The sequence below is a fragment of the Balaenoptera ricei genome, chromosome 17 (assembly GCF_028023285.1).
Source record: "Balaenoptera ricei isolate mBalRic1 chromosome 17, mBalRic1.hap2, whole genome shotgun sequence".
NCBI classification, from domain to species: domain Eukaryota; kingdom Metazoa; phylum Chordata; class Mammalia; order Artiodactyla; family Balaenopteridae; genus Balaenoptera; species Balaenoptera ricei.
Window position 1 is genome coordinate 38,407,499 of NC_082655.1, and position 26,698 is coordinate 38,434,196.

General features: G+C 43.4%; 2 protein-coding genes and 1 pseudogene across 6 annotated transcripts in view; 2 read left to right on the forward strand and 1 right to left on the reverse strand.

Annotated features, from left to right (window-relative positions):
* The window catches only part of RPL30 (ribosomal protein L30), a 451,366-nt gene that overhangs the window by 234,770 nt on the left and 189,898 nt on the right, over window positions 1-26,698 (forward strand). The window lies entirely within an intron of this gene.
* LOC132351944 (EF-hand domain-containing protein D1-like) lies at window positions 21,073-21,883 on the reverse strand (annotated as a pseudogene).
* NIPAL2 (NIPA like domain containing 2) overlaps window positions 25,052-26,698 on the forward strand; it is a 69,591-nt gene continuing 67,944 nt past the window's right edge. For 4 of the 5 annotated variants that reach the window (XR_009498465.1, XM_059901781.1, XM_059901783.1 and 1 more), the window contains exon 1: window positions 25,197-25,319. Coding sequence is in view for 4 of the 5 variants with exons in the window: in XM_059901781.1 (XP_059757764.1) it covers window positions 25,282-25,319 (38 nt within the window). In the remaining variant the exon portion in view is untranslated. Of the gene's footprint in view, window positions 25,320-26,698 lie in introns of all 5 variants that reach the window. The other variant, XM_059901782.1, reaches the window with a different exon arrangement.

Sequence of the window (26,698 nt, forward strand, 5' to 3'; positions counted from 1 at the left end):
CAATTAGTTGTACCTGTCAAAGTAATGATTCTCAAAATATTGGCAGAGTAGGAAGTCAGAGCAGTATTAAATAGGATATAAACCTAGATCCTGGGAAAGTACTAAAGTGTTCTTTTTATGAGAGTAATAATTACTACTGTATCAGTCTCAACATTATATCTTTTATAAGACTGTAGTGAGTCTATTTAACCACCAACGTTGGAGGGAAAGTGTTAGGTTTTATCAACCCCAGGTAAACATTTAAACTTTATCAGAGAAAACAAAATCAAACAGATATTGGGCTTCCCTGGTGGCGCAGTGGTTAGGAATCCTCCTGCCAATGTAGGGGACACGGGTTCGAGCCCTGGGCCGGGAAGATCCCACATGTCGCGGAGCAACTAAGCCCGTGCATCAAACTACTGAGCCTGTGCTCTAGAGCCCGCGAGCCACAACTACTGAGCCCACGCACCACAACTACTGAAGCCCGCACACCTAGAGCCCGTGCTCCGCAACAAGAGAAGCCACCACAGTGAGAAGCCTGCGCACCACAACCAAGAGTAGCCCCCACTCGCCGCAACTAGAGAAAGCCGGCGCACAGCAACAAAGACCCACCGCAGCCAAAAATAAATAAATAAATTTATTTTTAAAAAAATCAAACAGGTATTTAATGTAATAATATACATTCTGCATCCTTAAAACAAAGTGTTTCTCATTTGACTACACATTAAAATCTGAACTCATTTGCAACTGAATCAAGAAATGTCAGAATAAGCAACCATTAAAAACTTCTGGATACATTTAGTCTCCAACCAAAGGTAATCAACCTTTAGGAGGGTTTATATATTACAAAAGGAAAGCATCTTCATTTAAACCAGATTTTTGCCAACTGTGGTTTCCCATTAGTGAGTTGCAAGATTAATTTATTGGGTCATGACCAGCATTTTTTTAAAAAATGAAACAGAATAACATAAAATGTTAGAGTTCATCACAAATTGTCAGGATATCTTTATTCAGTAAATATAATATATCTGTATGTATTGTACACTGTGCTACAATGTAGATAATATATCTTTTGTGCATTACAGTCAAAAAAGCTTGAAAAACTGATTTAGGGCAGTATATTATGCTTCCTGCTGCTTAAAAAAAAACAGTGACAGCAGCAAATTCCATCAAATTATATTGCCCTGCATCATCATAGCTATTCTTGAAGTAGCTGCTTTAAAAAACTACCTTGTCTCTCTCCTCTGCTCCACTTTCAGTGCATTTCTTATACCAGTGATTCTCAAAGTGCTGTCCATGGACTCTGGAGATCTCTGGAAAGAGTCTACAAGTTCATTGTAAGACGAGGATGTTATTTGTATTTTCACTGTGCTGACATTTGCATTGGTGCAGCAAAGGCAAAATGGATAAATCAGCTGGGGCCCTAGCACCAGTTGAGGCAGTGGCACCAAATTGTAACAGCCAGTGTATATGGCACTGCCATGCCCTCCTGGATTTTTCTTAAAGTGTCAATTTCACTTAACAATGATCCTGATAAGGCAGTAAAAAGTATTCACTTTATTAAATGTCAACCCTTGAACACATGTCATTTTAATATTCTGTGTGAGAAATGGGATGTTCTAACAAGACCTCGATGCATACCAATTATGATGGTTGTGAGCTAAGCTAGCTGCTTTTTAATGGAATACCATTTTTACTTGAAAACAAACTATGCTTATTCAGATGTGGGTATTTAGCAGACATTTTTTTCTAAAATGAACAAAGTGAGGGACTTCCCTGGTGGCGCAGTGGATAAGACTCTGCACTCCCAGTGCAGGGGGTCCAGGTTCGTTCCCTGGTCCGGGAACTAGAGCCCACATGCATGCTGCTACTAAGAGTTCACATGCCGCAACTAAGGAGCCCACCTGGCGCAACCAAATAAATAAACAAATATTTAAAAAAAAAAAAAAAATGAACAAAGTGAGACTATCACTTCAAGGAAAACAACTGAAAGTATTTATTGCCAATAATAAAATTCTAGCTTTATAGCAAAAATGAAAATTTTAGAAAACTTGACAGTATACCAATACTTAAAGAATTTTAGGATGAAATCAGTGGTGATATTGACCAAAGTGATTGTTTGATATTGTATAATGAAATGTGTCAACATTTGCAAGATCTGCATAACTCAGTGAATCAATGTTTTCCAAATGACCATTGCATGACACAAGTACAAGATAGACCAATGGTTTTTAAAGCAATGGAGTATAAAAAGTCATTAATATGGTTTAGAATCCACCAACATTTAAGAAACTAACCTTTAAAAACTATTACTTATATGTATAACTGAATCACTTTGCTGGACACCTGAAACTATCACAACATTGTTAATAAAATATACTCCAATATAAAATAAAAAGTTAAAACAAAACAAAATCTATCACTTTTTGCATTATGGTGTCAAGTCAAAAAGCAATATCCACAAATATCTAAGAAGGCTGTTAAAATACTCCTCCCTTGGGGGCTTCCCTGGTGGCGCAGTGGTTGAGAGTCTGCCTGCCAACGCAGGGGACACGGGTTTGAGCCCTGGTCTGGGAGGATCCCACATGCCGCGGAGCAACTGGACCCGTGAGCCACAATTGCTGAGCCTGCGCGTCTGGAGCCTGTGCTCCACAACGGGAGAGGCCGTGACAGTGAGAGGCCCCGCGCACCGCAGTGAAGAGTGGCCCCCGCTTGCCACAGCTGGAGGAAGCCCTCGCACAGAAATGAAGACCCAACACAGCCATAAATAAATAAATTTAAAAAAAAAAAAAAAAATACTCCTCCCTTTCCAGTTACATATTTGTGTTAGGCCAAATTTTCTTCATCTATTGCAACCAAATGGTGTATCATATCAGATTGGATGCAGAAGCAGATATGGAACTACAGCTGTTTTCTATTAAGATAGACATTTAAAAGATTTATTAAAAATGTAAAACAATGTCACTCTTCTCACCTTTTCTCCTTAAAAGTCTCTTACTTATGTTATTATATAGTGAGCTTATTATTTTCAATGAATATATAAATTTTTTTAAAAAATTTTTTCTTACCTTTAATGTCTAATATAATAAACATTGATAGACAGAACACACCTGAACAAAAGCTCTTTTGGGTCCTCAATGATTTTTAAGAGTATAAAGAATGTTGAAACCAAAACGTTTGAAAACACTGTCCTAGACCTTATTTGACTCTTCTCTCAAATCCAAAAATATGAATATGCATTTGAGCTTCTGAATCAACAATCAATTATACTGTGTAAGAAGAGCTTACAAACAGGTATGGATGAGGGAATACTTAAAGCCATTTCTGGGTTTAAAAAATGAATTTCCTAACTGAAGAATATTTAAAGTACACATCATATAATAGGCAAGGATAACATAAGACCCCAACTAAGACCTTTAGTGTTTTCTCTCCTGCTCATCTTGATATTAAAGTGTTTGCTTTTAGAGGGAGGAGCACTCCCAAACTCATTCTACAAGGCCACCATCACCTTCATACCAAAAGCAGACAAAGATGTCACAAAGAAAGAAAACTACAGGCCAATATCACTGATGAACATAGATGCAAAAATCCTCAACAAAATACTAGCAACCAGAATCCAACAGCACATTAAAAGGATCATACACCATGATCAAGTGGGGTTTATCCCAGGAATGCAAGGATTCTTCAATATACACAAATCAATCAATGTGATTGATTAACACATTAACAAATTAAAGGAGAAAACCATATGATCATCTCAATAGATGCAGAAAAAGCTTTCGGGGCTTCCCTGGTGGCGCAGTGCTTAAGAATCCGCCTGCCAACGCAGGGGACACGGGTTCGAGCTCTGGTCTGGGAAGATCCCACATGCCGCGGAGCAACTGGGCCCGTGAGCCACAATTACTGAGTCTGCGCGTCTGGAGCCTGTGCTCCGCAACAAGGGAGGCCGCGATAGTGAGAGGCCCGCGCACTGCGATGAAGAGTGGCCCCCGCTTGCCACAGCTAGAGAAAGCCCTTGCACAGAAACGAAGACACAACACAGCCATAAATTAATTAATTAATTAATTTAAAAAAAAATAAATAAAAAAAAAAAAAAGAAAAGAAAAAGCTTTCAACAAAATTCAACACCCATTTATGATTAAAAAACCTCCAGAAAATAGGCAAAGAGGGAATGTACCTCAACATAATAAAGGCCATATATGACAAACCCACAGCCAACATCATTCTCAATGGTGAAAAACTGAAACCATTTCCACTAAGATCAGGAACAAGACAAGGTTGTCCACTCTTACCACTATTATTCAACACAATTTTGGAAGTTTTATTCACAGCAGTCAGAGAAGAAAAAGAAATAAAAGGAATCCAAATTGGAAAAGAAGAAGTAAAGCTGTCACTGTTTGCAGATGACATGATACTATACATAGAGAATCCTAAAGATGCTACCAGAAAACTCCTAGAGCTAAACAATGAATCTGGTAAAGTAGCAGGATACAAAATTAATGCACAGAAATCTCTTGCATTCCTATACACTAATGATGAAAAATCTGAAAGAGAAATTAAGGAAACACTCCCATTCACCATTGCAACAAAAAGAATAAAATGCCTAGGAATAAACCTACCTAAGGAGACAAAAGACCTGTATGCAGAAACTATAAGACACTGATGAAAGAAATTAAAGATGATACAAACAGATGGAGAGATATACCATGTTCTTTGTTTGGAAGAATCAACATTGTGAAAATGACTCTACTACCCAAAGCAATCTACAGATTCAATGCAATCCCTATCAAACTACCAATGGCATTTTTCACAGAACTAGAACAAAAAATTTCACAATTTGCATGGAAACACGAAAGACCCCGAATAGACAAAGTAATCTGAGAAAGAAAAATGGAGCTGGAGGAATCAGGCTCCCTGACTTCAGATTATACTACAAAGCTACAGAAATCAAGACAGTATGGTACTGGCACAAAAACAGAAATATAGATCAATGGAACAGGATAGAAAGCCCAGAGATAAACCCACTCACATATGGTCACCTTATTTTTGATAAAGGAGGCAAGAATATACAATGGAGCAAAGACAGCCTCTTCAATAAGTGGTGCTGGGAAAACTGGACAGCTACATGAAAAAGAATGAAATTAGAACACGCCCTAACACAATACACAAAAATAAACTCAAAGTGGATTAAAGACCCAAATGTAAGGCCAGACACTATCAAACTCTTAGAGGAAAACATAGGCAGAACACTCTATGACATAAATCACAGCAAGATACTTTTTGACCCAACTCCTAGAGAAATGGAAATAAAAACAAAAATAAACAAATGGGACCTAGTGAAACATAAAGGCTTTTGCACAACAAAGGAAACCATAAACAAGACAAAAAGACAACCCTCAGAATGGGAGAAAATATTTGCAAATGAAGCAACTGACAAAGGATTAATTTCCAAAATGTACAAGCAGCTCAAGCAGCTCAATATCAAAAAAACAAACAACCCAATCCAAAAATGGGCAGAAGACCTAAATAGACATTTCTCCAAAGAAGATATACAAATTGCCAACAAACACATGAAAGGATGCTCAACATCACTAATCATCAGAGAAATGCAAATCAAAACTACAATGAGGTATCACCTCACACCGGTCAGAATGGCCATCATCAAAAAATCTACAAACAATAAACGCTGGAGAGGGTGTGGAGAAAGGGGAACCTTCTTGCACTGTTGGTGGGAAGGTAAATTGATACAGCCACTATGGAGAACACTATAGAGGTTCCTTAAAAAACTAAAAATAGAACTACCATACGACCCAGCAATCCCACGACTGGGCATATACCCTGAGAAAACCATAATTCAAAAAAAGACATGTGGGCTTCCCTGGTGGCGCAGTGGTTGAGAATCTGCCTGCCAATGCAGGGGACACGAGCTCGAGCCCTGGTCTGGGAAGATCCCACATGCCACGTAGCAACTAGGCCCGTGAGCCACAATTACTGAGCCTGCGCGTCTGGAGCCTGTGCTCCGCAAGAGGAGAGGCCGCGATAGTGAGAGGCCCGTGCACCGCGATGAGGAGTGGCCCCCACTTGCCACAACTGGAGAAAGCCCTCGCACAGAAACGAAGACTCAACACAGCCATAAATAAATAAATAAATAATTTTTTAAAAAAAAAAGAGAGAGGCATGCACCCCAATGTTCATTGCAGCACTATTTACAAGAGCCAGGACATGGAAGCAACCTAAGTGTCCATCGACAGATGAATGGATAAAGAGGATATGGCACGTATATACAGTGGAATATTACTCAGCCATAAAAAGAAATGAAATTGAGTTATTTGTAGTGAGGTGGATGGACCTAGAATCTGTCATACAGAATGAAGTAAGTCAGAAAGAGGAAAGCAAATACCGTATGCTAACACATATATATGGAATCTAAAACAAACAAAAAAAGGTTCTGGAGAACCTAGGGGCAGGACAGGAATAAAGACGCAGACATAGAGAGTGGACTTGAGGACACGGGGAGGGGGAAGGGTAAGCTGGGACGAAGTGAGAGAGTGGCATGGACATATATACATTACCAAATGTAAAACAGATAGCTAGGGGGAAGCAGCCACATAGCACAGGGAGATCAGCTCGGTGCTTTGTGACCACCTAGAGGGGTGGGACAGGGGGGGTGGGAGGGAGGGAGACGCAAGAGGGAAGAGATATGGGAACATATGTATATGTATAACTGATTCACTTTGTTATAAAGCAGAAACTAACACACCACTGTAAAGCAATTATACTCCAATAAAGATGTTAAATAAATAAATAAATAGTTTGTTTTTATTCACTGTACTGTCAAGCTGGGTATCATTACAAACGCATTTATTCATCAGGAGAAGCCACAATTCTCATCTAACACTTTAAATGCCTCATCTCACCTGAGATGTGTATCACACACGATGCAAAATGCCTGCCACAGCGCTCCCAGTGTCAGAGCTCTTCTTGATGAAATGGCAATACGAGAACCAGTGCGCCCATGCCCTCAGAATACTCCAGAACAGACGTTACCCTGCAATGAACGTTCATATGAAATCAGCATGACTTAATTACATTCATCACACTGAAAATCAAATTCTATGCCAATGATACATGGCACTTGGAGCTTATTTTACAAACATTAACTAATTAATCTCAAAACATCCCTGAGAGGCAAGACATAATGATATATGAGCTGACTACCTAATTATGTCTAATTATTTATAAGATTTCCCCCTTCCAAGAGGTTTCTATCGCCAGTTCAGAGAAGTGGGTTCGCTACGTGCTCAAATCAGGTGTGGAAATCAATTATCACTTATTCCGTCCAAAACTGTCTTGCTATAAAGCACCCACATTTCCTTTTAGAACAGATCAACCTGTACCATTTTCCACTGGAAAGGCTCATAGAAACTCCAAAGCCCCCAAACAATCTAGTGTTGAACTCATAGTTCTATACCTTAAATGACATTCTTTGCTCATTTTTTACCCACGAGCAATTTTGATTATTATCCCAATTGCTTTGACCAGCTTCGCTCTACTGTCCTCTTTTTTCCCACAAAGTATCTTTTTCCACTGTAAAGATACTCACAGGCACTGGCCCTATCATCCAGACAGTTTCTCGCCTCCAAATTCTGTCATCAGAAAGCTGCCTTCTCTGTGCTTTTGTTCCTGTTGTCTCTCTGACTTGAACGTTCTCGGGTTTCCTCAAGTTCTCTGCATTCCCTTATTTCCATTCCACTTGAAATTAGGCAACTTTGTTCCATCAGATAATTACACATCAGCTTCTAAATTTTCTCTTGAGCAGCAAGTTGGGCCTTGAAAGTGAATGCCATATGTTTAAAAACATTGCTAGAAGACATATTGTGAAGGGGAATGTTACTGTTGGTGGAAAAAAAAAGATTATACAAGTATGCTTAAAAATACACCTCAGGAATGTTATTTATTTAAATAACAATTCTTATGAGGGCTGTATTAAAATTCTCCAGAGACAGAGAGATTTATTTTTAAGGAATTGGCTCGCATGACTGTGGGGAATGGTAAATCCAAACTCTGCAGGGTAGGCTGGCAGGCTGGAAATTCCCCCAGGAATCGATCTTGTAGTCTTGAGTCTGAAAGCCGAATTCCCTCTCCTTGGGGAAAACCTCAGTCTTTGCTCTTTAGGCCTTCAAATGATTGAATGAGGCCTGTCCACATTATGGAGGATTATCTGCTTTACTCAAGTCTACTTATTTAAATGTTAATCACATCTAAAAAAATACGTAACAGCAACATCTAGAATGGTGTTTGACCAAACAACTGGGCACCATAGCCTAGGTGACACATATAATTAACCTGACAAGGGCCGACCTTGTTTAAGAAAGCTTTTTTTTTTTTTTTTTTTTAACTTTCGGCTGCATTGGGTCTTCGTTGCTGCACATGGGTTTTCTCTAGTTGTGGCGAGCGCAGGCTACTCTTCGTTGCGGTGCACGGGCTTCTCATTGTGATGGCTTCTCTTGTTGCGGAGCACGGGCTCTAGGTGCGTGGGCTTCAGTAGTTGTGGTACGTAGGCTCAGTAGTTGTGGCTCATGGGCTCTACGGCGCAGGCTCTGTAGTTGTGGTTCACGGGCTTAGTCACTCCGCGTCACGTGGGATCTTCCCGGACCAGGGCTTGAACCCGTGTCCCCTGCATTGGCAGGCAGATTCTTAAACACTGCGCCACCACGGGAGTCCTAAGAAAGCATTTAAAGCAACGGTATTTTTCATCTTTGTAATCTTACTGGCTAACAAAGTACCTCCTATACTAGGTGTTCACTAACTATTCAGTGGTGAAATAAATGAATGTGTGTTAGACTTGTGTTTCCAATAAAATTGTAAACTTGAGGGACAATATTTCCCTTGCATTTTCTGTAACTATGGCAATTACATAACTCAAATTTTCCAGGGTAGTATTGATTTCAAATGCTCTGTCCCATTGTCACACCATGTGTCCTAATTTTAAACTGTAGAAAACATGGTGACCATAACTCTAACAAGTAGTTTCATGCTGAACACAGTACTTAAACCTCACTAAATACTTAACTGATTGAAATGGAATTTCCAGCCAGTGGACATTTTGTTTAAAATATGACAAAATACAACTGGGGGAAATTATCATTTCTCTTCTCATTTATTCCTGAGACACGAAATGCAATCTGGTTCTTGTATTTTAAATTTTCCAGTTCTCGGGGTGTGGTTATAATGAATTGCTGAGCCAGTATGAAGTAAGATACTTGGTAATCAGGGCAAGTTTAAACAGTGTTCAACATTTTTTTAGGGTGAGTGAGCATTCAGGTAATGTATCCAGGAAAGGCCTTGAATAGAAAGGGAGGGACACTATTAGACAAATAAAAATCCCTGTTTCTGGATTCTCTATGCAGGTAATAAAACCTTGAGATTCCAGGAGGAAAGTTGCTGAATTTTTTTAAGATAGAAGAAGACAGAATCAAAAATAAATAAAACATTAAGAATTGTCTTTTTTTTCCAGCAAAAATTACTTAAGGCTTTTCTGGACTGCAGAAATTATTTTCCTACTTTATAATCTGATGTGATCTTTAAAACTGCTGGTTTGTTCCAAAATGATATCTCAAAGGAGTATAAGTTATACCACTTGGCGTTTAGATAGCCTTGGTGAAAATTTAAAGCTATTATAGAAAGATGAGTGATGAATTCAAGGAAGCCAGAAAGTGCTTGAACCAAAAGCTTTCAGCGATTCGGTCAAAAAATAAGCAAGATTTAGTGACAGCTTGGGTACGGGGGGTGAAGATATGGAAGAGACAAAAGATGTCTTAGCTGTGGTAGGAGACTAGAATTATGCTAATCTCATTATGAGAGACAGAGAAATTAAGACAGAGAACCAGTTTGGAATACTTAGTAGAGGAATGAAGGGATGAGTAATTCTGAGCATGTTGATTTTAAGTGAAACATGGAGCTACACTGTAAACAGCCAGAAATACAGCTTAAGAAAGTAGGTGAGAAATCAGAACCAAAGCTGAAGTTTCCAGGATCTTTACTATAGAATTTAAATAAAGTCCAAACTATTGACTATGCCTTCTCTATATCTACTCTAGACAAAGATGTACTTTTCCTGGACTCGAGCTGAATGGGGTGATTTACAGACCCCCTACTTGGTCTTTGCACCTTCTGGGACATGTGATTGCTCTTTCCTCACCTATCTGGAATGCTCTTTTCCTTTCCACAGCCCCGTACACCCCAATAATTCACACTCCAACTCAACCTTTAGGTCTTACTTTATCTTTTCTGGATGTATGCCCAATAGTGGGATTGCTGGGTCATATGATAGTTCTATTTTTAGTTTTTTAAGGAACCTCCATACTGTTCTCCATTGTGGCTGTATCAATTTACATTCCCACCAACAGTGCAAGAGGGTTCCCTTTTCTCCACACTTCAGGTCTTACTTTAGATGTTTCTTCCCTGACTGCCCCCTTACACACACACACAAACACACACACACACACACACACTCCTGTGTTAGGTTAGTTGCCCTTCTATGAGCTTTCAGGGTATTTAGTATTAATCTCCCTCACTACTCTGTGTTATAAGATCCTGCTTACTCATCTGTCCATTCAACTCGAGTTTAAGGTTCCCGAGGGCAGGCACTGCATCCTTCCTGCTCATGGTTACATTCCTAACTCCATTATACATAGTAGGTGCTCAGTAAAATGAACGAACAAATGAATTTTCAGAGAAGGCTGAATGTGGGCAACATCACAGTAGATAAACCTCTCCAAAAGCTTGTCTGAAAAAGAGGTTGATAGTTGATATTTGATGATAGTTGATACTTCAAGTAACAAGCTTGAAGTGCCTTGAAAAATTAATTCCTGTGGCGTACTTGTATCTTGTGGAATGGATGTTGAGGTTATGGTATTGTATTCTTTTTTTTTTTAATTTTTTTTTATTTTTGGGTGTGTTGGGTCTTCGTTTCTGTGCGAGGGCTTTCTCTAGTTGCGGCAAGCGGGGGCCACTCTTCATCGCAGTGCGCAGGCCTCTCACTGTCACGGCCTCTCTTGTTGTGGAGCACAGGCTCCAGACGCGCAGGCTCTGTAGTTGTGGCTCACGGGCCCAGCTGCTCCGCGGCATGTGGGATCCTACCAGACCAGGGCTCGAACTCGTGTCCCCTGCATTGGCAGGCAGATTCTCAACCACTGCACCGCCAGGGAAGCCCTGGTGTTGTATTCTGATGTGATTTTTCTGGTAAGACATGTAAGGCTAAAGCACACCCATGTGGGTGGTGGACGTGTCTTCTAAGAAGCCTGAAGCCTTTCTCCAGGGCAGCCACCTGGGAAAGAACTGGGTCCTCGAACAGGAAGGAGAACTGAGGGGTGGCCTTGAAGGTGGTGGAAGGAGAGGCTTCATCTTGCTTATCTGGACTACGCCTCCTAATAGAGCAGCCATTAGATGTATGTGGCTATTGAGCCCTTGAACTATGCTGTCTGAATTGAGATGTCCAAGTGTAAAATCCATACCAGATTTTAAACTTAGCATGAAAAAATTAAATATTTAATTAATATTTTTATATTGACTATGTGTTGAAATGATCATATTTTGGATATAGTGGGTTAAATACCTTATTAAAATTAATTTCATTACTTTCTTTTTACCTTCTTCACATGGCTACTAAGATTTTTAAAATTCCACGTGTGGCTCGCCTTACTGTTCTTTGGGACAGTGCTGGTCTAGACTTAAGAGAAGATCTAGACATCTCTGGACGTCCTCCTGGGTGGAGCCATTAAGGCAGCGGATGGGATAGGTCTGAAAGCTTGGCAGCTAAGCCTTGTCTTGTAAAAGTAGGACAATTTATGAGCATCTCTGTCCTGTTTCCTCCATAAGTAAAGGCTTCTTGCCGGTGCCTGCTACTTGTTGGGCTCTGCGCTAGGCACTGTAGCTTCAGGATAAACCAGATGGACATGGCCCTACACTCATGAACCTTGCTATCCGGCCACATGATTCAGTCCTCTCCCCAGTCAGGAGATTTTCCTTCCACTCCTGCTGTCCCTGGAGGAAAGCCAGTGGAGGAGGGAAGCACGACATTTGTTATTTTTATTTTTGTTTGTTACTGTGATTAAATTTGTTGAATGCTTACTCTGTAAGCGGGCTAAGCACTTTTGATGCCTTGTCTCGCTGAATGTTCATTAATAATCCTACAAAGCAGGAACTATTATTATTCCCATAAAGAGGAAGAAACTGAGGCTTGGGGAAGTAAAATTAACTTGCCCAAGGACACACAAAAGGGACAAAGCGCAGAGTGAAATTCAGATCTGTCTGGCTCCAGTGTCCCACTGCTAACCACTGTACATCACACCTCATTTCCTCACAAATACACAGGTAACAGTCACCCTGATGGCTTCAGTTTGTGGAGATTTACTATGTGAAGGCACTGTCCTCAGCAGCTGATGCTTACATATTTAGCCCTCACAATAACCCTAAGGAGTGTGGTTCTTGTTGTTATTGTTACTCCTATTGTACAAAAAAGGAAACTGAATCTCAGAAAAGTGAAGTAACCTGTCCAAGATCATACAGCAACTAAATTATGGCATTATTTGAAGCTTAGTTCTCCTACATTTAAAGTTCTCTAAATAGTCCATCTCTCTAAATTACCCATAAAAGATATTTTTAAAAATGTGGCTGGTAGGTAAAAGCCAACCCTCTTTGATTAGAGACTGTCAGACATCTCGAGACATTTTAGGGAGAGGGATTAGTCCCTTCTAAAGCTGCTCTCTCTTCCCCTAAGTAGACAGGGGAGAAAAAAAAAAAAACACTGTTTGATATAATCCAAAAAAGATAAAAATTCTCCTAGACTCATCCTTCAGAGTTGGAAACATTCTGCATGATCATGTGGTCCAAACCTCTCATTTTTTTTAATAAATTTATTTATTTATTATTTATTTATTATTTTTAGCGGTGTTGGGTCTTCGTTTCTGTGCGAGGGCTTTCTCTAATTGTGGCAAGCGGGGGCCACTCTTCATCGCGGTGCGCGGGCCTCTCACTGTCGCGGCCTCTCTTGTTGCGCAGCACAGGCTCCAGACGCGCAGGCTCAGTAGTTGTGGCTCACGGGCCCAGTTGCTCCGCAGCATGTGGGATCTTCCCAGACCAGGGCTCGAACCCGTGTCCCCTGCATTGGCAGGCAGATTCTCAACCACTGCGCCACCAGGGAAGCGCCAAACCTCTCATTTCACAGATGAGAAACTGAGGATCGGAGAGGTCAAATGAACTTGCCCAAGGTCATGCAGCTGGTTAGTGGCAGAGCAGAACTGGAGCGCATGTGGTTTCTCACAGAACATGACTCTCTCCACAACCCACACTGCCTCCTGAGGACAGAGGAAGGCCTGGGGGAAATTCAGGGGCGGTGCAGGGCTGCCCTATCGGCGGCAGGAAGCAAAGTTTACACTGTCTCCTAGCTCACGCAGTTTCTATCATGTCCCCAAAGCACTCACGAAGAACCTACAGTGCTGTGGACCCAGATACACAGGACTAACAGTATAAAACCAGCACGAACTGCGCACAGGCAAACAAGTTGAGGCTTTTGCTTTAATTGCTTTTCTTTCTTTTGATCATGTGCAAACCCAGGAGAAGGGCTTTTCAGAGGACGTGTGTGTAAGTCAGCAGAGCAGCAGTGACGCTTGACCGTCTGGGCAGGTTTAGGAAGGCGTGTTTGGGAGGAGACGCCTCCAGGAGATGCAGACTGGAGGCTCCGTGCTGATCCTGGAAAACTTCACACACAGTCAAAAAATTTTAATGAGCAAGCTGGGCCTAAAGCTGTTCCTGGGGTGCTGCGCTTCAGGCGTCAAGCTGTTCAGTGGCACAGGTGCCACCAAGCCACCGCGCACTGTCTGTCCCCGCACATACTTGCACCCTCCACTTGCGTCTGGCATTCTGTATTCCTGTCATAGTCTTTCTCCTTCCCAACACTTATTTTGGTCACACTCTTTCCTCAGGCCCTACCCAAGGTTCCCAACCTCCTTGAAGCTATTCCAGACCATGGTCAGCCTGCTAATCGCTCCTTTTTCTGGAATCTAAGATGAATATCCTCCTTCATTTAGCACTTAGTTATCTAGGTCGTACTTGATTTATACTTGATTTGTACTTCTTTGTGTACATGTTCTGTCTCCTAAACTGGAATTTAGCCACTCAAAACAAGGGATAGATCTAGTTTCCCCTGCAAATTCCAAATTCCTTCCTGGTACAGAGCCATATAAGCAGCAGGCACGCAAGAAACCTTAGATGTTGATGACAATGACGACTGTGATGATGCTGGAGGAGAAGGAGAGGAGGACAAAGATAGAAAAGAAATTCTATTCGGGTAGAAAGCTCACAGAAACCTACAAAACAAACCTCTATAGAGATCAAACTCCAGGCCAAAGGAAAATGGTAGAAATCATCAAATTTATGTCTGTGAAACTTCTGCCTGCCGCATTTGCCACATCTGGCTTCACAGGCCATTTTGTTAGTATTAAGAACAACACAGGGCTGTCTTTCTTATTCCCTTCCTTGAGGAGCCCACTATGATGGGTAACTTCATGGGTCAACTTGACTGGGCCATGGATGCCCAGGCATTTGGTCAAACATTATTTTGAGTGTTTCTGGGTGAGACTAGCATTTGAATCAGTAAACTAAGTGGAGTAGCTTGCCCTCCCTAATGTAGGTGGGCCTCATCCAATCAGTAGAACAAAAGGCTGAATAAGAGGGAATTCCTACCCACTCCACCACGCCACTGCTGAGCTGGGACATCAGTTTTTTCCTGTCTTCAAACTTGAACTGCAAAATCAACTCTTCTTGTGGTAAGATCTGAGGGACAGTTTTGTATGTCCCACCTCCACTGGCCCCAATTCTTATTCCTTTGACAGAAATACTCCTTTGGGTTAAGACATCACATTACCAGGGGTCTATTTAGAAGGCAAATAACCACAAAATATCTATTACTTTAATATCTTGGCGTGGATTCTTTCCCATATGAAAGTAGAGAGCAAAAGACTGAGACATAAGATGGTACAATTTAAGATGAGGCAGAGGGAGAGATGCTGGGGGACTGTCTGGGGAGGACCGGCCCGAGTGGGACACAGCCTTGGGAAGTTATACACAGTCAGACGTCAGTGAAAGCAGGAGGGACAGAGTGCAGATGGAGGACAGAGGATGGGAGGGGCCAAGAAAGAGGTCTTGAAAGAAGTCAAGAAAAGGTCAGACTCCTCCAAAGGGGTGGGCACTGGATGAACATTCTGTCAATTGGACACTAGTGTTACAGCAACTGGCTCTGTACCTGTTTCTCCAGGCCAGAGACCAGAGACTCTTATCAACTCTCTCCTCCCTTGGCCTCTCCCACCTCCTCATGATCTCTCACTAAACTCTGCTGTTTTAAACTTCTTGTTGCTTGGATCCTGTCTTCACTTCTGATTCCCAAAGATGCAATTCTGCCACAGGCCCTGAGGGTCACACCAGGACTGTGCTCCACCTTTCAGCCTGGTTCCACCCTCGAGCGACCTCTCCCACTTCGGGAATCGTGTCCCTCTAATGTGGATGATCCCAATACTCCCTCTCCTAAGCCTCCTGTGGCTTCAAAGTGATGCACAATTAGGTAAAACTCCTGGCTCTCCCTTAGCAGACTCCTAACCTGCTCCTATCTAAGGCCCTTTTTAGTTACAACTAACATTCCTATAGTGGATGAGAGTTTACTGAAATATTATTGTTACCTATAATCAGGCCGTCATCCCAACACTCAACTGAAACTGCTCAGGCAAAGATCACCAATGACTTTTATTGGTCGTTATTGTCAAAACCAAGAAACACATTTCATTTATTGTCTTGGTGTCCTCTTTGCTGCTGATGGCATTATTCAACATACCCTCATTTTTGTTACTCTCTCCTGCCTAAGTTTCCATGGCACTATTATCTGCTGGTTCTCCACAACATGCTTTTGTCTGCTCAGCATCCCTTTTCCTTACCTTGGTAAGTGCCCCACCTCCCTGAATAGAGTGAGCACATGACCCAGGTTGGCCTATCATAATATCAAATCTCTCTGTCCTCAGTGATTGGTCCAGAGATGGGTCACATGTCCCAAATCAGGCCAATCAGTTTTTCACTAGGATTTTCTAAATGAAGCTGGTTGGGAGTACCCTTAATCAATCAGTTTTGCTGTGTAACAAATACCCTCAAAATCTCAGTGGCTTATAACAACTAGTATTTATTTTCTTGCGCTTGAGTCTACAGGACAGAAGTGGCAAGGACTGGCTTCAGATATGCTTCACAGGTTTCTTTATTCTCTCTGGACCAGTGGCTACTGGGGACATACTCTTCTTAGGAAGGAGCACAGGAGCACAGAGCAAGCAGAAACATGTGATACCTCTTAAAGTCGTGGCCCGGAACTGTCACATTGTCCCTCTGTCCACATTTCCAAAGCAAGTCATGTGGCCACACCCAACATCACTGGGAAGATGCCTCTGGTGGGAGCAACTGCAGTCACTCAGCAACGGGAGGGACTATGTAATGCAAATATCCCTGCATGGAGGGGCATGAAGAACTGGGAACAATGACCAATCTGCCACACTCCCTTTACCTTTCTGAACCCAGGCTCTAAAGATGGACACTGGAAGCTGCTGTGGCCCTACCCGCCCCCCACCATGTGAAGCTGATCTGAGGATGAAGCCCATATCCAAAAAATCAAGTCCCTAGATCCAGTGGTCTGGCTCCATCCCTGCCTTCCCAGATTTTAGTTACGAATTATTGAATTTCCCTTTGAATTGGGATTCTATCATTCACGTGCCAAGAGGCCTGGAAAATATAGTCTCTTCCCTCTCGAGTGGTCCTTTTTGATCTTGTGTTCTGCACTCAGCTCTTCTCTCTCTAGAACAGGGGTCGGCAAACTATGGCTCATGGGCGAAATCTGGCTGGCCATCTGTTTTTGTACGTAGTTTTATTGGAACACATCCACATGCATTTACTTATGTATTGTCTGCGGCTGCTTTCACACTACAATATCAGAGTTGAATAGTTATGATAGTGACCATACAGTCCACAAAACCTAAAATATTTACTCCCCGGCCCATTACAGAAAAATTGTGCTGAGCCCTACCCCAAAAGATGGAGGCCATGAGCTCTCCCAGCCAGTCTCATCCACCTGCAAGCTGGTGACTCCCAAATCCATTTCCCTGGCCCTGACCTCACCCTGCATCTTGGGATAATTCTGCACACCCTTTTCTGCTCGGATGCCCCACAAGCACCTCAAATTCAGTAAGTTTCGAACTTAAACTGAACTCATCCTTTCCCCCTAAACCAGTTCCTCTTCCCAATTCCCATCAGTAATGGTGCTGGCTTTGCACCCAGCAGCCCAAGCTAGATTATTCCTTCTGCCTTCCTCCCCTGCCCCACCAAAAGGTTGTGCTGGTTTTACTTCTAAACTTTTCTTAAACTCTCTCTCCTTCTCTCCAGCCTTTCTCATATATCCTCACTTGAGCCATTGCAGTCTTCTCACTTGTCTCTTTATCTCTCTTGTTTTCCACCTGTCCCTCCAGCAGGGGATCTTTTACAGCCCCAATCTTGTCCTGCAGGTCCCTTATCTAAAGTACTCAATGACTCCCATTAAGAGTCAAGTCCGGGACTTCCCTGGTGGCGCAGTGGTTGAGAATCTGCCTGCCAATGCAGGGGACACGGGTTTGAGCCCTGGTCCGGGAAGATCCCGCATGCTGTGGAGCAACTAAGCCCGTGCGCCACAACTACTGAGCCTGCGCTCTAGAGCCCACAAGCCACAACTACTGAAGCCTGCGTGCCTAGAGACCGTGCTCCGCAACAAGAGAAGCCACCGCAATGAGAAGCCCGCGCGCACCAACAAAGACCCAAAGCAGCCAAAAATAAATAAATTAATATTAAAAAAAAAGAGTCAAGTCCAATTTTGACAACCCAACTGGCAAAATCCTCAATTTCCTGGCCGTGCCAGTCTCTCTATCCTTATTTTAGAGTATATCTCATCTCACCCAAGACTAATGTGAAAACATACAAACTATGCTGTTTCTTGCCTCTGGCCTCTGCTTATGCTGTTCCAGCCCTGTTCACCCCCTACCTCTCTCTTTCATTTGGCTAACTCATCCTTCAGGATTCGCAACAGACATCACCTCCCTCTAGGCAGGCATCTCAGGCTTGCACCTGCCTTCCTGAGCTGAACTGAGTGCATCTTCTTTGCTCTCTCCTAGCTCTCAGGCAGAAGTTAACTTGAGTTTACCAGTGTACCTGCCTATCCGCTCACTAGGATGCAAGCTCCCAGGGACAGAGCCCATGTTTCATTTAACCTTGTGTCTTTGGCTCCTGCACAAAGTACATGTTTGGTGAACTGAACTGAACTATAAGATATTTTTCACTCATATTACCTGTCACTGAAAGTTTGCAACAGACTTTGAGATAAATATGATTATTTTCACTTTATGATTAGGAAACTGAATCTCAGAGAATTTGTCCAAAGCCATGTAGCTGATAAAGAGCAGAAGACTGAACTTAAATCTAGGTCTATGGACCTTGAACTTTTGGAAACTCTGACCACAAAACCGTGCTTTTATTCCTGAATTAGTCTTTTGTATTAGTTATAAAATATATAATAGTACAAAAGTTATGTCATATTACACATAAATTCATATCTTTAAGAATAATAATAAAATGAATGCCCATGTAGTCCATTGCCCAATTTAGGAAATAGAACATTGCCAATACCTTTGAACCACTATCCAAATTTTGTGTTTATCATTCCCTTGCTTTTCTTTAGATTTTCCCACATTATGGATGTACTCAAACAATGTATTGTATTCCATCATATAAATGTATCAAAGTTCATTTGTCCACTACTCCTGTTGATGGATGCTTGAGCTATTTCCAGGTTTGTTTGTTTGTTTACTTGTTTTTACAAAGAGTGCTGTTATCCTTGTACAATTCTGCTATCCACATACAGAAGTTTCTCTGGGATATATTCATAAGAGTGAAATTCATATGCGCACCTTCATCTTTACCAAACAATGTCAAACTATTTCCAACGTCATCAGCAATGAATAGTAGTTTCGGATGCTCCAAATCTTTACCAACATTTGGTTTGAATGTTTGTGTCCTCCCAAAACTCATATTTAAATTCCACCCCCCCCCCCAAAGGTGCTGGTATTAGTAGGTGAGGTCTTTAGGAGGGGGAACCCTCATGAATGGGATTAATGCCTGATAAAAGAGGCTCCAGAGAGATCCCTAGCCCCTTCCACCATGTGAGGACACAGCAAAAAGTGCTGGCCATGAACCAGGAAGAGGGCCTCCCTGAATATGACCATGCTGGCGACTTGATCATGGACTTTCAGCCTCCAAAACTGTGAGCAATAAATTTCTGTTGTTTATAAGCTAGCCAATCAGTGATGTTCCCAAACATACGAAGACAATTTGTAAATTAAAAAAAATTTTTTCTGCCAAACAGGCAGGTGTAAAATGGTTCTCACTGGGGTTTTAACTTGCTTTTTTCTGATTATTGGTGAGATGGAAGCATTTTACGTGTTAATGAGCCATTTATATTTTCTCATGAAAAATGCCTTTTTATATTTTTTGCCATTTTTCCACTGGGTTGTCTGACTTTTTGTTATTTACCTGTTATTTATATTTTCTGGACATGAATCCTTTGTCAATCACATGTGCAACAAATAAACGTTCTTAGTTCGTGACTTACCTTTTTATATTTACGGTCTATTGATGTATAAAAGTTCTTTTTTGTGTGTGTGATGGCAAAGTCCATTTGCACCATCTATTTAAAAAGAATAGCTGTAAGGTAAAAATGCAGATGTTTTCTTTTTGTAGAGACGGCAGTTAAAAAAGAGAAGAAATAAGTACGATGTTAGAAATTATTTTGTAAAATACAACAAACCCCTGATATTTGTGAGCAATCCCAAGAACTCATAACATATAAAAATTTATGCTGAAAACAGCTTCACCTCAGCACCTTAGAGCAGATGTTGGAAACTGGCTAGATGGTGAGGAGGGTCATGACTTTTGGGATTTTGAAAGGCTCTGGATGTGTCACTTGGGAATGTCAGGGGTTTACTGCAATATAATTTGCATGAAGTCAGAGTTAACAGGAATTCTTCTACTCATTAATATTACTTATAATGTGGTGTGCTGAATTGGGCGATTGGGATTGACATGTATACACTGATGTGTATAGAATTGATGACTGATTAAAAAAAAAAAAAAAAGACAAAAAAAAAAAAAAAGAATTAGCCAGAGCATTTTTAAAGTAGTTATGCCATTTTAACACTCCCACCAACAATGTGTGAGTTTGTGTTGTTCCACACCCTCATCAATATTTGTCATTGTCACTTTAAAAAATTTTAGCCCCTCCAGTAGGTCCACCCGTATTTAATTTAAATAAAAATTATACAAATTGAAAAAATATATATTACTTAAAATCATTCTTACAGTTAAGTAGCACAGTATTTAGGGGTAGGAAAAAAAAGGCTGAAGTGGGAAGAAGAATGAAGAGGATAGATCTAGGGGGAATGCTAAGAGGACAGGAGAAAGGTGATGGGAAGGAACAGAATCTCCATCTTTTCACCATTTTGTGTCATCTCAGCAGCATGCCGTTTCCCCTATTGGAGAGGGGACAGGCAGTGGTCGAGCCTGGCCTGCCTTAAACCTCACCATCATCAAAGGACAGAAGATGCAAAAGCACCTGGCAGGATCAGGCTAAGAATGAGAACAGGGAAGCTGGATGGGAAACAAAGGAGAGAGGGGCATGACAGGAAGAGGCACAGAAAAGGATTATCCAACATTACCATCATAGGCCTCCAGGGACTATCTCCTCTGAGGACCACCAAAGAAAGAAGTATCTGTGCAAATTAACACAGCAGACCACTCTTTGATGTGGAGGGGGAAAGATAAAAGGAAGAAGTAAAGGTTGCCAAGTAGAGGCACATTCCGGCTACAGAGAAGGGCAGAGGAAGGTGCGCAGGAGAGGGACTTGAGGGGGGCAGTTGGACCCTCTGGGAGGGGCTCCCAAATGAAGGCGAGAGCCGCCCCCGCCCCGCCACCCTGATGCGGTTAAGGAGTTTGCGCTGGGTGGTGGTTGTGGAGGCTTGTTGGGGCAAAGGGTCAGCGGGGGCGAGGATGCCCGGCCAGCTCTCCCCGGGGCATCTGTGAGGCACAGCTGTGGACAGAGGTCCAGCTCAGCCCAACTATGTACTGAAAGCGGCCTTGAGTTCCCGGAAGGCTGCCTGGTGGAGCTTCCTCTTGTCTTCCGGCCGCTTCCGCTCATCTTGCTCCGCTTTTAGCTCCACTTCAGACTTACTGGCAGAGGACAAGGCTTGGACCTTGGCTTCGAAGAAGTCCTTGGCACCTTTGACGCCCTCCAGGGCAACATGGATCTCCGAAAGCTTCGCCAGGGCCCTCAGCCCACTGTCCTCCCGTCGCTCCCCTGCTGCGGCCTTGGGGAATATGGGCAGGAACTCACGGAAGCTGAGTTTGCCGTCAAAGTCCTCGTGCACCTCCTTGATCAGGTGGGTCTGGGGGCCCCCAGCTTCTCCATCACCGGCTTCAGCTCCATCAGGTCGATGAAGCCATCCCTTCCGGCATCGTACAGTTTGAACGTGCTCTCCAGGTCCTTGATGAGGCGGTGGCTGAACTCCGGGAACTCGGAGTAGGGGTGGAAGACCTTGCAGCGGCGGGGTCGCGCCGCGCCCTCGTTGACGTCCAGCCGTGCGCTCAGCTCGGCGTGGGCTCTGGCCGTGGGCGCCCAGGCAGACGCCTGCGGCTGGGGCTCGGGGACTGGGGCGGCTCGGGGCGCAGGCTGGAGCCCGCCGTCCACCTCCTCCCACTTCAGTCACTGCTGCAGCTTGCTCGCTAGCTCCTCGCTGGCCATGGCCACGGTGGATGCGGGGATGCGGGGACTGGGCGGACAGCGCGCTCTTCGCCAACTAGCGACTCTGTGACACTCCCAAAAGTTCTTAATTTTATTGTGATTGCATGTGTCAGTCTTTTCCTCTGTGGTTTGCATTTTTTCTGTTTGTTATAAGGAATCCTTCCCTATCCTAAGGTCATAAATAGTAAACACCATTTACTGAGTACTTTCTGTGTTTCAGTACTCTTAATTCCCTTTCATGGATGACGAATGTAAGACACAGAGAAATTAAGCAATTTGATCAATGTCACACAGTAAATAAGCAGTGGACTCGGGATTTGAACCCAGACCATCTGCCTTTAGCATTTGCACTTTAAAGACTGTTTATACTTCCAGTTGTAGAGATCATCTGGTGAGTCTAAAAGATTTAGAGTTTTACCTTTCTCATTAAAGTATTTAATCTGAAGTTGGCTTTTGTATATGATGTAAGATACCTGAATTAATCTTTAATAACTACTTTATCCCCTTAGACATTCATCATTAGTGAAACTAGTGTTGACTGATTCATGCTAAAGATGAATTTAAAAACAAACAAACAAAAAAAAAACTAGAGACTTCCCTGGTGGTCCAGTGGTTAAGACTTCGCCTTCCAATGCAGGGGGTGCGGGGAGCTAAGATCCCACATGACTCGGGGCCAAAAAACCAAAACATAAAACAGAAGTAATATTGTAACAAATTCAATAAAGACTTAAAAAAAAAAAAACATAATTCTCAACTTAAAAAAAAAAACAAAACCTATTTCGTGGAGACTGCAAGAGAGTGATCCCAAGCAAAATGTAACCCTGCTCTCAAAGTTCACAGTGAAGTTGAACTTCAAATGATGTGTCCCAGAATACAATTCTTTGAATTAACTGAGGAAGGCAGACTTCCACCGTTCCAGAGTTGAGGACAGAAGATTGATCAAAGGCTTTTGGCATCTTGTAAAGCGAACAGAATATCCCCTGAAGAAACCCTGCAAAAGGCAGAGGCCATCACAATGCCCGGAACAGCCTCCAGCTCTGCCTACACTGCTGGGACCAAAATAGCTCACACGGCCTTCCTGCCGCCTCCTTGTGAACTGTGTGGGAAGGAACACTGGTCACGAATTCTTTGTTTCAACTACCCGCGCACGCTAGGACAGTCATAGCAACTGCAGTGACATCTTGGAATCTGGAGAATAGCACATCACAGGCTAGACATCATACCTATTCTGCACCAAGTGCCATCTTCCTCCAAAATTAAAGGTTTTTAAACAAATGCCAAGAAGCTGAAAATGATTTGTAATTAAAAAATAAAATGGGAATGAGCTGAATGTGGCAGAGTATAAAATAAAGTGGGAATGAGCTGAATGTGTGCCAGATCATAAAGGGTCTCATACTGACAGACTTAAGAAGTGTGAACTTCACTGTGTCAGTGAGCAGGTTTGGAAGTCTTTTAAACAGGAAAGTAACACGAACCGTTTATTATTTTGCTCGTTACAGACTGTATGACTGGTTACAATCTGGGTGATAGAATACCCTAAAGACTGGCTGTGACAAGCTCTGCCGGTGGTGCCCTCCTACCCCAGCCCGGTTCTTCCCTGCCGGCAGAGCTCGCCTCCCACTCCGAAGCCTGGAAATGCCTGACAATCACTTTCCCATCCTCCCTGGCAGGTAGAATACAGGCATGTGACCCAGTCCTGGCTAATGGGACCTGGTGGGAGAGGTTGCTAAGGGGATTCTGGAAAAGGTTTCCCTCTCTAATAAAAAGATGCGTAAGAAGAAAAGCCCCGCTTCTTTTCTAAATATGATCGTGTTTGCATGTAATGCCTGGAGCTGCCACCGTGAATAGGGACAAGGCCAGTACCTCAGGGATGGCAGAGCAGAAAGATGGAGGTCACGGCGTCATAGAACCACACAGAGCCACCTTCCCTTTGGAGATAACAGATGCTTATTGTTCAAGCCACTTTTACTTGGATATTCTGTTACTTGTACCCTACACCATCTCAAGGAAAGAAGCATTAATAAAGTCTCCAATACAATGTAATATAATGTTAAAGAAAATATTAAAAATAGACACTTTTTCCTTCAGATACTTAATTGAAATAAATGAGCCACAAAATTGGAAATAGCTACCGTATTAACTGTTCACTGAACATTTTGGGTGCTCAAGCAAGAAACTACACAACCTCGGAGATGTCTTATTTTTTCTCTATCTGAAATGATTTTTTTCTCATTTTCTTCTCTCATTCGCACATTTCCCTAAGACCATTTCTCCCTGTTCCCCGCTAGGCAGCAATTCTCTCTTTTTGAAGGTCTCTGTTTCATGAAGTCATGGCAGTCATAGCACATTATTTAAGAAGAAGCTCAGCATCGTGCAAACAAAAGAACTGCAAGTTCCAGGGCTTCGAACAACAATACAGAATCACAGAGTTCTCAAGGTGAGAGGTACCTAACATCACCTGTAGTAACGCAGTAGAATTTGAATACAGATAACACCAGAACATCTGGTTAGAGTTCCTTAAGACCATTAACAATTATCTCCCAACCTAAATTCCTATATGCAGTGGCTGGCAACTTTTCTGCATGTCCTTCTTGTTCCATCTGAAGGAAACCCCATCCAGTCCCCAAAACACGTCAGCGTCCCCCGGCTACCACTGGAGAGTCCTTCTTTCATTCTAGGAATATTTGCTAAGGCTCTATCAAGTGCTGGCACTGAGATTTAATCTCTCCTATCTTTATTCTCATGTCGCTTACAGCATTTTCCGGGAACTCGTGACTTTTCCATATGCAAACCATTTTAAAAAATACAAGTGAGAAACACTGCATCTGAGATAGAGAGCTGGATTGCCAGGTACAGGCGGAGTGAAGGTGGCTGCTTTGGGTTCGCCAATGTCTCCTTTCACTCCTATTCACTTAGATAAGTGTTGACTCCGCGCCGCTGGGGCTGGAAGGGCTTTGGCCCCGATAGGTGCGGACCCGGCGCGCAGAGGGGCGCGGCTCTTCTCCCCCTTCGGGCCCGTGAGGCCTCCGCGCGCCCGTGCCCGGCGGCGGGACGATGCGGCGCGAGCCGAGCCGCCCCGGGAGGCCGCAGAGCGCGGGGCGCCCCCGGCAACCTGGCGCCGCGCGGGGGCGGGAGTCAGGTGGCCACGGCGCGCCCGCCTCGCCCGGGCACCGAGCAGGAAGTGGCTGCGGTGCGCCCCGGGCGCGGCCTCCGCAGGGCGCGCCTCCTTTGTGGCGCCGTGCTGTGCGGCCGGGCCGGGAGGAGGCGGGAGCCCGAGTCCCAGCGCGGGGAGCGAGAGCTAATGGCGGCGCCTGCGCCCGGGGGCCCCGGAGCCGCCGCCTCGGCCGCCCTGGACGAGCTGTCCCGGAACCTCACGTACGGGGCGCTGGGCGCCGGCAATGGCTCCCTGTCGGGCCCTTGGTACCGCCGGAACCAGGTAAGGGCCGGCCGCCCCGCCGCCTGGTGGGGATCGGGGTGGTGCCGCGGCGCCTCGTGCCCCTCGGCCGCTGTCCCGCCGACTCTCAGAAGGACACTGGGCTGTCCAAGTGGGCAGAGCTGACATGATGTTACCACACATTGATTTCACTGCCCCTCGTTTGGGAGAGCGGGAAGCCCTGGTCTGCCTCTCCTGGGCATCGGTCCCTGGGAGCGGGTCGCACAGGTCTGCGGTCATGGGCCTCTGGGTCCCCAACCATCCCGCCTCTCAGGCCTGAATCCGCCTTCTTCTCCCGGAACGATTCTAGGAGTGCGGGGCGAATCTCCTCCACCCATATCCCCCCCCCTGCCCCCCGCCAGGATCATTTTACAGTTCAAAAAAAATAAGTGACACTCTGTTCTCCGAATCAGAGAACTCGTTAAGGGCCGCCAAATGTCACCTCTGTGCGGATGCTCTGAGCGTGTGCGTGTGTGTGGGTCCCCAGTGGGTCAGCACAGCTCTTGCATTGCGGCGAGAGGATCGCTGATGCTCTCAGCTTGCGATCGCCAGACTCCTTTTTCACCGGCCCTTTGGGGAAACGTCGAGAGCCTCAACAACGTGCATGTACGCTGGAAGTACACGTTTAACAGGATCAAAGAGGATTAGAGCTGCCCATTTATTTGGGGCTTGTTTTAAGATCAGAAAAAAAGCCCTTCCTCTAGCCGTATTTCTGTTCTTTCTAGTGGGTGCAAGTGATCTTGATATGGTCGATTCCAAGCTTCCTTCTGTTTTCATATGGGTGTTGCTTTGTTCTTGTTCTTTAACAAATCAATGGTTCTTTTTACTTTACAACAATATAATTATAAAATATTTGTTGCTGTTGGTCTACATCAGGGGTTTTACCAATAATCAAAGGCCTAGAAGCATTTTATACTTGAAACGTGTTTCGAATGTTAGTTTCTGAAATGTTAAAATTTTGTTTTCAAAAACAACACGGAAGATAATTTACTTATATAAAGACAAAATTAGCATGTTCACGTTATTAGTATTCAACAGAGGAGAGAGTATCACTTTGAGTATGTTTTACCACAAAACATACTAAAATAGGAAAAATGGGGGGCACAGAGCCTATTGGATTCCATTTCTCCTTGCTTCCACCCACAGGAGTTACAAAGACAAGAATTGCTTTTTATGGGAAGTTCTTTGAGCATATCTGTTACACTATGCTTATGCTAGCATATGTTATAAAGCATATTATAATATGCTTATGCTAGAAGCACTCGCAATAAAAGTTTAAGAATGATATTTTGTCTTTTGGTAAAGGAATTAAAGAGTAAATGTGACCTACCATGGCATCATCCAAAACAGGAGGACATTGTTTGCAGAGTGGAAACCTCTGC